We start from the raw sequence: 11,265 nt of genomic DNA on the forward strand, positions 1-11,265 counted from the left end.
CTGGAAGAACACCACAGTTGTGTGTGTGTGTGTTTTTTTGAAAGCACACCAGGCCAAACCATCCAAGCAACTTTCCAACAGAAAGTGGTTTCCTCTAAAATGTCTGTCTGTCAGTGGCTTATAAGCAAAATCTTGAAATCTCTTAAATTTGCAACTGGAACAAAGGCAGAGAAAGCTGTAAATGCCTGGTGAGAAAGGCAAAACCACCTTGGTATATATAAGGCGCAATTCACGGAAAAAGAGGAAAACTCAGCACTGATAATAAGCAAGATGCCACAATATGCTCTCTGCCTGAACAACTGCCAGCCAAGAAGACGCCTTCCGGCCACACTCGCGGTGCAAGCCACCAGTCTGGGCAGGAGCGATGGGTGCAGATGCTCACATGCAGAAGATGCCACAGAAAGCAGGAAGGAACTGACCACACAGATTTCCCTATTAGCATCTTAATAGCAATGGTCTGTTTTCAAAGTATTGGACCCCTTCAAGGCATCGGAAGGAAAAAACCCTTTCTGGGAATGGAGAGATGACAAGAATCCTTCCCTTCAGGAGAATGGAGGCCCGGCTGGCATTGCCTTGATTCGCCTTTCCATCTAGGGAAGGTGGCCAATACAGGACGGGCCCTTGGCTACCACCTGTCTCCTCTTTTCCGAAGGCGGAGAAGGGCCGCGCTTCAGGAATACGTGGGTTGGAAAGCACAACCAAGAGACAGGTGCTGTACTGGGGGCAGGGTGGGGGGGCAATAGTTCTATGGTAGAGCCATAGAACGATCGCCCTTCTAGGGTCAGGCCCTGGTGGGAGCTCTAAGCAGAGCTCAGCAAAGATACGACCTGAATCTCTGGACAGCCGGATCAGAGCTTGAAAATGTGTGGAGAGATGGATCAGGGGTCTGGCACAGGAGAAGATGGCTCCTGTGCCCCTCAGGCATAAGTCCATGGCAGTGGACCTTTCCCAAGGAAGGCTTGGCCAAGCTTGTGTTGGAACTTCTTGCTGTGCCCTGGACAACTCAAGACAGTGTTACACTGGGGTATTCCCAGAAACTCAGATGGCTCCTTGCCATTTGAATTTCAGATCCACCACCCCCCCAGGAGAAATCTAGAACGGGCGCCAGTGCTGGACTGTGTCTAGGGTGTACGGGGTACCCTTCGGACTGTATCTGCAGGCTAGGAATGACTTCAGCAAGCCTGTAGATTCCACGCCTCATCTCACGAGCCTTCCTCACCCTTGGGGGTGGGGGGAAAGATGCCCCTCTCCTGCACTACCCACTGGCAGCAATGTGTGAAGTGTGCTGTGCGTGTGGAGAGAATAGACTGCCCCAGCTAAAGCCCGTTAACACCAGACGGAAATGTGCGCTTATATAGGACAACGGTGACTCTTAACCCACCCACCCCCATAAAAAGAGCGCGGAAGAGATGGGTTTTGGTAGCTTTAATAGAAGCATCAACTGATCTGAACAGGTGGAGACCGGAACCGGTGACCTGGTCGCAAAAGAGAGATGCTTCTGATAAAGAGGCCACACGTCTGGCGACCCGGAAGTTAAAGCAACACTGGAAAAGCGAAGGCCGGCTCTACAGGCAGTGCGAAGAGAGCCGCCTCTCAACTTGGGTATTTGCAGCAAACACAACTTTTATCACTTGCAAACCTGGCAGAAGCAGAGGGGGGGGCAGGCGGGGGGAGAGCACAGCCAAGGGCCGTTCACCGGTCAAAAGCGCAGGAGATCCCGGCCGAAGACATGAGCTGAGCAGAATGTCCTCTCCATGACCCTCCAATCGGGCTTTTTTTTTTTTTTTTTGCCTCAACCGCCTGCCTGGAGACTGGGAAATAAATACAAAGCTGCCCACGTTGCCCCTTCCCTCTTGTCTGCGTGGAAACCATCCCTCTTTCCTTGCCCTTTGGCCCAAGCAGCAGGAGAGGCCCCAGGCACGGCATGCGGGTGGCCTGACGGCGGAGACCGCGGGGCCCCGTCCCGGACGTCCCAAGGGCCCGTTTGGCCTTCACTTCTCCGACTTCCCGTTATCTTTCTTCTTGTCCAAGCTGGTGTCGTCCTGGATGATCTCCACCTCCAAGCGGCCAATGTAGAGGGAGATGGCGCATAGCCAGAATAGCGCCACTGTGGTGACCGCCGCGCCGTTCAGAAAAGCTACGGAGACAGACAGCATCATGGTCCGGCGGAGAAGGAAGAGGCTGGTCAGGTAGGAGATGCTGCCGTACGAGACGCAGATCCCGCCGAGGATGAAGAAACCTGGGAGGAAAGACAAAGGTCACCCTCTTCAGAAGAGCAGGGGCCAGGAAGGGGGGGGGGCTGCTTCTCCACAACCGGACCTGCCTAGAAGTCATCCGGTTGTAATGCCAGGCTCCGACCCATTCATGTCTAGGACGAACAGGAGACACCGATCCAGTTCTTCTGTGTTCTTTTTAGCTCAAACCCTACCATGGGACTCTGTATGGCCCATTGGGAGAGCTATGTCCGTGCCTACTGGCTCCTTCCTTGAAACTAAAAGCCAAGCAGAACTATCCTTTCCCTTGCCTCCTGTTCATCCACAGGTGTCCTTCTTTCCAAAGAAACATACAGGCTACAGGACTGCTTCAAGTGCGAGGAACCACTGCCTCGTTGTGGCAAAACTGAGAAACGCATTTTTGAGGCAGGACACAAATAAATGGGAGTTGGCAGGGCCAGCCTCCCCGGTCCCCTCCATGCTTCTTCAGAGGGCTTGGTTCCCAGACCCAGATCCCGGTCTCGATCCCCCTGCGGTGGCCACCTTCCCGACTGAAAAGAATCGACACGTTTCGGGAAGCACTTCTTCCCTCCCGCTGCTAACTGCAACACCTCCTGCTCCTTCCTCAGGGTTCAGGGCCAGCGAAGAATTTACACACAGCGCAGCAGACAGTCAGGGCCTCCCTCTCCAATGGCCACCACAGGCTGCCCTTTTGCAGAATCCCAGGCGGATTCTGGCCCTGCTGTTTTCCGAGGGACAAGCCACTGCCCGGAGGGTCACCATGCAAAGCCACTCCTTCCGCACGTCCTTGCCTGACTGTCTAGGCTGTAAAATCGCTGGCTCTCCTGGAGGCTGTTTACGGAAGATGACCTCACCGAGGCTATTAAGAGTCCGAAATGTTAGTGGAGCCTCTTTCAAGACGATTGACTTACTCCATTCAGAGGCTCTAATGGCCAATTAGCTCATAAAACTTTACAAGAATGACTCTTCCCCACAGCGCTACAAGGTCAACAGACCACTGATGCAGAAACGGCTTCAAAACCTCTTTGTAGGTCTTTTGCTACACAGCAACCGGCTGGAGAAGGGGGCCCGTGCTCCCCCAGCGGGCCGGGACATCTCAGTCCAGTCGGCAGAAGCCATTTTCGCTCCCTGCGAGGCAGGTCAGATTTAATACTCCTGCTACGCCTAAGCCCCACAGGCTGCTAAAGCTTCGCCGATGGTGGGAAACCTGCTGTATTTCAGAGTCAAAAGAAACTGTTTGACTAAAAATGGTAAAAACGAGGCACGGGGTCTCCCTGCTCGGCTATACAAGCCATAACAGCTGGTGGGCTGGGACCCTCCTCTGGCACAACAGATGGGGGGGTGGAGACTACAGTGGGCCTCCTGACCCAATTGACAGATTAGAAGAGTTTGGCTGATTCTCAAGCACAGGCTCTGGAGGTAAACCCTTGGTCTGGAGAAGGCTGACACCAGCCCTGAGAGGCAGGCCGGTGGCCTTCTATATTAAAAGGGAGAGGCCGAGGCAACAGAGGTTTTGTCTACATCTGTTTATCAATTTCCTGACTGAACTGAAGAATGGACTAGGAATGGCCAGGAGAGGTGAGCACAAACCTTGGTTCGCAGCAACGTACCCTCTAACTTGCAGCTCCGCCTCTCACAAACGTGACTCCGCCCCTCCTGTGTGTGCATATGACTCACCCCCCCTTGCACAGGGTTCCATCATGACCAGAACCTAATGAGATCACTGTGCAGAGGAGGAAGAGAGCTGCGCGGAGGGAGGCAGAGGCACACCTCAGCTTAGAGGGAACCTTGATTCGGACGTCGGGCCCAAATCATTGCCACACTCGCACGGGTATTGCGTGGGCACAGCGCCTTCCCTCTTCTGCGCCTTTAACCATTCCTTTGGAGATGATGCTTCCGACCGTGACTACCCGCTCCCTGTTGCAGTGTGCTCTTCCCTCTTCCGCCTTCTCCATCCGCGGCCCACTCAAAAGGAATGTTGCAGGAATTCCTGCCCTGCCTCCACATCTGAGTGGGTGGCTGACAGGGGAGGCAGAAGAGGGACGAGCATGCTGCAAAAGGTGGGCAGACTGTTGCACTGGGAAGGCAGGGAGGGAAGTGCGCCTCACCTGAGGAATGGGTGTGTGCAGGAGAGCGCAGTGCCCTCACAATACCTGTGCAAGCGCAGTGACAAATTGGGCTGAACCTCCAAACTAAGGCTCATGCCCATCTCTAATTGAAAGCCACCCCGTGGGGCTGCATCAGGTGTTGCTGGGATGGCCCGGGTAAACGACGCTGTGAAAGGGATTCTGTTCTACTGAGGGAGTGTTTTAGCTCCAGAAGCCAACCCTAAGACTACCTTTTGGTGTCCTCCACCCATAACCCCTTGTCTGTTACCCACCATAAGCCGCTTCTCGCCCCATGTCACTCTGCACGTAAGATATGACTCCAACGCCGGTAGCCAGCAAGCCGTTTCGGAACCAGGAAAGGAAGCCTAGGGGGAAAGAAGAACAGAAAAGAGCGGTAACTTCTCTGTCCATCAGCCGTTGTGGCTTTATCACCTTCAAGCAACAAGGCACATTCGCTGCACGTCCTGCTCCCCAAAGGCAGCTTTGGGCCAAGGAAAAGGACCCAGGAGAGTGAGTCCCTGGCGGGTTCTGGTGGACCTCTCGGGGTGGCTTTTGACATCACCAACCAAGACAGCCTTCATTCTGGTTTCCGTCTCTCCGGGACGGGTCTTGGGGGCCACTGTTTTAGGACAGCCCTGGCCCTTCCTGGAGGAGAGAACTCAGCCGGGGGGGGGGCTCCTGCTCGACAAAACAATGAAACATGAAACTGCTTCAGGAGAGACGGTCCAGGTTTTGGGGGCTCACGGTCATCATCAGCACGCCCGGCTCCCTTTTGACCTTTCCGCCTCATTCCAAGGAAGCCTCCTCGGTTCTCAGCCGGTGCCCGGGGTCAGTCATGGGTGGGAGGAAGGTAAACGAGCTGAAGTCTACGCCAGACAGAGTCGGAGGTACTCCTGGGCTGTCGAAAGGCGGAGCGAGGAACGGGGATGGCGCTCTCTCGGAAGACACCCCGCCGGGCAGCTTGGGGGGGAGGGGAGGGCGTTCCCGGATCTGCCCCTGAGCCTGGATGCCCGGGCTTCGGCAGGAGCGCCACCGGTGCCGTCGAAAGGAGTGTTTTAGATCCCGGGGCGGGGGGGGGGGGTTGACCTGATCCGGGCCCTGGTGACGACGCCTGCTCGGGTTTCATCCCGTCTGGAGGACTGCCGGGCGCGTCCCTTGGGGCTGCCCTTGGAGAGGGTCCAGAAGCTGGCCTTTCATTTAAGGAGCACAAAGGGCTGGTTTTCTGAAAGGGGAGCCTTGCCCAAAAGAAGCCGCCTTCTGACCTTCCCTTGCCAGCAACGCCTTAAATCTTGGAAACGTTACTTTTTTTCCCTTCTGTTTTTGGAGTGAAATAACCTGGAATTGTAGGGGTTCTTTTTTTTTTAATTTCAGTAACGGTTCAAACCTTTCCTGTTTGCCTTTTCCCAAACCTCTAGATTTGGACTACAAGTCCCACCATCCCCTGGTGGCCGGGATGATGGGAGCGGTAGTTCGATGCGGTCGAGAAGCTGACCGCACTGGCCTCCGGTCCCCGCCCACCCCTGGCCCCGCCCCCTTCCCCGCTCTGGCCCCGCCCCCTGCTCGCACGGCCCCCGCCCTTTCCCTGCCTGGCCCCGCCCCCCGGCTGGCCCCGCCCCTCCGCCCCGCTCACCGGTCTCGTGAGCCTTCCGGAGGAGCCAGGCGTCCGCCTTGTCGATCTCGGAGACGGGCGGGGGCGCCGGGCCTCCTCGCCCGAAGCTGTACTTGGCCGGCCCGCGGCCTCTCCGCGGCCATCCCTCTCCCCTCAGGAAGGCCCCGGCCCCTCGGGCACGCGCGGCCAGCCGGCCCCACCAACCGCCGGCCAGCAGCGCCATGGCGGCCAAGGAGGGCCGCTCTGGGCAGAACTCGCCTCCCAGCGCGGCCCGCGGAGGCGGGGACAGCGCCCATTGGCTGCCTGCGCTGCCGCTCCTCGCGACCGCCGCCCTCTCGCCGGAGGTGATTGGTCGGTGGCCTTGTCGATGCAGAGGAGGCGAGGATAATGGTCCAGGTTTCTCATGCTTATTGGCTCACTGGCCGGCTGTCAGTCATTGCGCGGCTTACGCCCCTGACTCCTGTAGGAGGGGCTACTTCTGATTGGTCTGGCTGGGGCAGCTTTACATTCTGGGGCATGGAGTGTCCCTTAATTTAAATCCAGGCAGAGAACGGCGGGGTTTTTTAGTCTCAAAGATCCCGTCTCAAGAGTCTTTGGGGGGGTTGCTGAGTCATTGGTTTGCCATAAACCGGAAGCAACTTGGCAGGAGGTTGTAAGGAGACGTTTCCTTCCGGATCCTTTTAGGGCTTTATTTCCCTGCATGCTGGGAGTTGTAGTTTCTGTGTAGTGTAACGATAGAGATAGAAATGAAAGAGTGACCCCACTGGTCGCGGTTGAATTTCTGCGTGGTGGCCAGCATTGCCAATTTAATTAGCTCATTGATTAATTAATTTGTTTAAAATATTTTTTGCCCTGTCTTTCTCCTTAAAAGGTGACTTACAACAATTCAAAGACAATATTTAAAAGCTAAAAACAGTAAATGTACAAATATTTACAAAGGAATTGAACAAGTGAGCAGTACAAAAATGTTATATCTGGAGAGTTCAAAGCAGTCGACAGTGTTTTTTTTTAATGCAGTGATTTTAGATACTTGCAGTTTGTGATTTTAAATCTTCATCGCCGTAAAACATCATTATCGTGTTGTGCAAATATTTGTTCCCTCTGCTCGCTGTCTTGCAGAAGGACGAGGTGTAAACCAAGCGGACAAGAGTACTAGTAGAAGCGTGCAAAACTTTCTTGGTGGGAGTTGTGAAAGGGCTCATCTGCGAGGGTTCGCATACCTGCTTCCCTCTGGGAGGCCAAGCCTGAGCCGTGCTTCACAGGCAGAACCGAGACTACCGCCAAGTCGAAATTGCTGGAAGATGTCCGTGGTGGTTATTTTCTTTTTTGCAAGAAAAAAATGGGGGTTGTGGGTTGTGTGAATATCACCCCATGTTGCATAGTGGATAGTGTGATGGACTCAGAAGACCTGGGTTTGAATCCCCTCTTGCCGACTGAAAACTTACCAGGTGATGGTGGGTGGAGCGGGTAAGACCACGTCTTGCTTTAGGTCTTGACGGCATGCAGAAGAGGTCGTCGGAGGGCTGGTGGCCTTCCCAGCGGCAAGTAGGAGCAAATCCTTAATTCATATTCGTTAGAAGCCTAGCCCATTAATTACATTTGGATTTATTATAAAAAACAACAACTCAGTCCTATCTTCCTCCTTCACCCCCATCACCCTCTACCTTCTTCCATGACCATTGCCTTTTTAAGGCCCCTGTGATAATCCCACTGGGGTGGGGGGTGGGGGGAGGAGGATATGGGAATGAACTGTTCATAGACACCAGGCTACAGTTCTACATATACGCTGTATTTTTTGCTTTCAGATGCTAGCATTTGGGAGTAAATCTATTGACCTTTTTCACCTCACTTAATTGCGCTGCTGGGATAAAAATGGGCTCTTTCCCTTCCTTCCTGTTTTGAAAGCAGTTGTTTTCTCTTGATGGTTTCCCTTTTTCTGGCTTCTGGAATTTAGCAAGACGTCCCTACGAGAAACCAAATTGTCCAGCATTTGTGATGTAAATTGAGATTTCTTCATGGAGCAGAGAAGGGTGTGTTAAAGTCTTAAGATCTTATTGTCCTGCAGAAGGGCATCCGTGAATTTTGGCACCTTAAATGCCCAGGGAGATGTGCCAGTTGTCTTATACCTGAAGTATGGCCATTTGCTGCTTCCCGAAGGCACCACTGTTAGCAACATGTTTTGTGTCACACATTTGGCTTTGCTGATTTTCCAGCAATGCTTAAGTCCAAGATTGTGGCCCTTGGTACAGCAGGCTTCAAAATCAATGGAACCCTGGCCTCTTATTCCTTCTCCCTCTCTTAGTCTCCAAGTTCCTGCAGGCCTTCTTCTGCTCCAACATCCTTTCCCTGCCTCGTCCCATTTTAGGACGAGAAACTCACCTGATGACAGGAGAAGCATTTTCTTGGTTCTTCAGCCACCTTCCCGTAGGAAGGTACTGATTTGTCAGGATGGAATTAACTTGTTATCTTAGAGGTTTTATGGCATGTGTGTACCAATGCTTATCTTTTCATTCTTCCACCACCGGCTGGAAAAAAAATTCATTCACCGGATAAAGGAGGCATCTTTGGATACAGAATTTGGCTTCGGGTAAGCATTTATTTTCGGTAGTCAAGTGGCTTTCAAATAGCCTTCAGCTTATTCTGGTTGATTAGATCCAAGTAATTTTCATTTCATGGATCCAGATTTCTACCTTGAAATAGGTTTCCAAGGGAAGACACAGCAGTGCAACACAGGAAAATGACTTCTGCACCCCTCCTGGCATAACTAGCCATCCTCCAATTTATCTCGAAGGCTTTCACGGCTGGGATCCAATGGTTGTTGTAGGTTTTTCGGGCTGTTTGGCCGTGTTCGGGAGGTTTTTCTTCCTATCATTTTGCCAGTCTCTGTGGCCGGCATCTTCAGAGGATAGGAGTTAAAACTCTGTCTGTGTTTGGGTGTAGTGAGTGGGATAGTTGAGTATTTGTAGCTGTGGGATCAGCTTTTTGTTCTCAGCATGGCTCCTAGCACTGAAAAATACAGCCTGCAAAAAGGTCGATGAAGTCTACCCAGCCACAAGGACCGGTGATCACTGCACACAAAAGACTAGCTAACAACACCCATCAATCACAGTGACAGATCATCTCCCCCCCCCTTATCCCAACAATACACCCATAACAAAAAACACACTGATCACCATAATCATCCGGTCTCCTGAAAAGGACAAAAAGCTGATCCCATAGATACAAATACTCAACTATCCCACACACTACATCAGAACACAGAGCCCTACCTCCTGTCCTCTGAAGATGCCGGCCACAGAGAAATGTTAGGAAGAAAGACCTCCAGAACACGGCCAAAGAGCCTGAAAAACCTACAACAACCACCCTCCAATTCTTTATTAAAATGGGACCTCTTGCAGTGTGGTTTGCAGCTGGTCTCCATTTGGTCCCACCCGGTTATGAAGCGAGCTCCCCCTTTGTGATCCAGGGTTCTAAGGAAGATGGAAAAAAAGAGGCATGGGCCATATTAATGGGAGGTGTTTATTTAACATAACCCGAGAGACCTGTCCAAAAGCTGACGAGAACCCACGGGTGCATGGGATTCCCCTGCCGGTGTGTTTATCTTGTTGCTAAAGGGGGTCCCAGATGCTCGCCCTCCAGCAGAAAACGCCCTCCTTCCTGCCAAGAGCATTGTTCCCACCAGGACCAGTTGCGAAACAAATGGAAAGAAGGGGGTGGAAAGTCATGGTTCCAGGTGGGTGGAGGAACAAAAGAGGCCAAGCTTCAAGCGTTATTCTTGCGCAGGTCATCTTGCCTGGCTATAATCCTAAAGGTGAAGGTGGTGGGATCTCAGTGGGGACTGAAGGGTCCGACTCCCTAATAAGCTACTCCAGAGGAGTAGGCCACAACCTCTGGCTCCAGTTCCATACATGCCAGCCTGGTGGGAAGGAAGTCCCCCCCCCGATGCTGAAGGGACCCCCCCTCCCGGTCTCTCCTGAACTGGGCCGATATGTACTAGGGGGCGAATTGCCCCAACCGAGGCTGTCGTCAGGACCTGTTTGCACCCGACAGCAGGCGTTACTGTGTAAAAACAAATAAAAAATCCTTGGAAATCACACACTTTATATTTAATATAGTGCAACAAAAATAGTTAAGAATGCAGGACCTTTTACAGATTAAAAAAATAGTTTTTTTTAAACCATCTGATCTTAAAAATAGACAATAGTAGTGGAGCTTAAAATACAACCCCATCAGTTCTTGCACGGCACCCCGGGGGGTGGGGGGGAGGCTCAGTGCGCCTCTTGGAGGAAGCCTTCGCTTCTCGAAACGGCCGCGTCCGTGGGTGCCGCTCGCTCGCACTCCAAGCTGAGCAGGCTTTTGCCTCTGAGGGGCAGCCCCTGTGGACATTCCTGCGACTGGAGCCCTTCGGCCGTTTTGGATCCAGCGTGGGCCACCGAGCCGCCGTGGCCGCCGCCGTTCGTCTGGGAGCAGACGTGGCTCATTTTCGTGCTTTTGTTTTTGTGGTGGCTGGCGTAAACTTTGTATTTCATCAGGAGGATGAAGATGAACACGAGCACCGAAGCCACGATGATGCCTCCGATGATGATGATCATGGTCCCGCCCAGGAACTGGGCGTGGAGGGATCGGCACTGCCGGTATTCCTCCTCCGTGGTGAACTGCACGCACCCGACCACCATGGTGGCCGTCAGGGAGGTCATCCCGTCGTCATAAACGGCAAGGACGCAAAGGTCGTAGTCCCGCCCGGCCACCAGATCGGTCAGGAAGAAGGACTTGCTGGCCGCCGGAATCATCCTGCAAGGGAGCACAGCGTCAGTGCAGAGAAGCGGAAGGACGAGGCAGGGAACGCTTGTTTGCTCCCAGACCCTTTGGGAAAAAGGGCTGAAGCCGTGAACGAGGTGGCCAAAGGCTTGCCTAGTCATGTGCCAGCTATCTGGCTGGTGAGGCGGTGGCCCACCTTCCTCTCAACCCCGGCAGTGGGTTTCCCCCCCTCCGCCCCCCCAGAAACAGGCATCAAACAGCCAGGAAGGGCCTGACTCTTGCCCCAAGAGGGGCAAAATCTTCTCTCGCCCTCGCTGCTTGGGTGACATTAACTGCATGGAAACTTTACAAAAGGTTAAGACCTTTACAAAAGGTTATGAGCTGCTACAGTGGCGGATGAACAGAGTTGTGGTAGCCAGGGAGGCATTAATGCTTTCTACCCTGGTCTTTGTCAAAACTATCCATGCCGCACAGAAGCATCCATAAAACGCTTGAAAACTTTTATTTTTCTTTCTTTAACTTCCTGTGGTTTTTTTTTTGTATTGTGTGTCGATTG

The 11,265-nt window shown here is 53.0% G+C and overlaps 2 protein-coding genes across 3 annotated transcripts in view; both read right to left on the reverse strand.

Annotated features, from left to right (window-relative positions):
* Window positions 1-1,410: 1,410 nt before the first annotated feature.
* TMEM160 (transmembrane protein 160) lies at window positions 1,411-6,364 on the reverse strand. Its single transcript, XM_072979441.2, has 3 exons — window positions 5,973-6,364; window positions 4,615-4,707; window positions 1,411-2,239 (listed from the first exon to the last, which is right to left on the reverse strand). The coding sequence occupies exons 1-3, from the start codon at window positions 6,172-6,174 to the stop codon at window positions 1,992-1,994; spliced, it is 543 nt and encodes a 180-aa protein (XP_072835542.2). The 5' UTR covers window positions 6,175-6,364; the 3' UTR covers window positions 1,411-1,991.
* A 3,678-nt stretch (window positions 6,365-10,042) lies between these two features.
* Window positions 10,043-11,265, reverse strand: part of LOC110075602 (leucine-rich repeat and fibronectin type III domain-containing protein 1-like protein) — a 51,498-nt gene continuing 50,275 nt past the window's right edge. For both annotated transcript variants that reach the window (XM_072979780.2, XM_078380023.1), the window contains one exon: window positions 10,043-10,742. In XM_072979780.2, coding sequence (XP_072835881.2) covers window positions 10,220-10,742 — 523 coding nt within the window. In that variant the 3' untranslated portion in view covers window positions 10,043-10,219. The remainder of the gene's footprint in view (window positions 10,743-11,265) is intronic.

This window comes from Pogona vitticeps, chromosome 9 (assembly GCF_051106095.1).
Source record: "Pogona vitticeps strain Pit_001003342236 chromosome 9, PviZW2.1, whole genome shotgun sequence".
In the NCBI taxonomy this organism is placed as follows: Eukaryota; Metazoa; Chordata; class Lepidosauria; order Squamata; family Agamidae; genus Pogona; species Pogona vitticeps.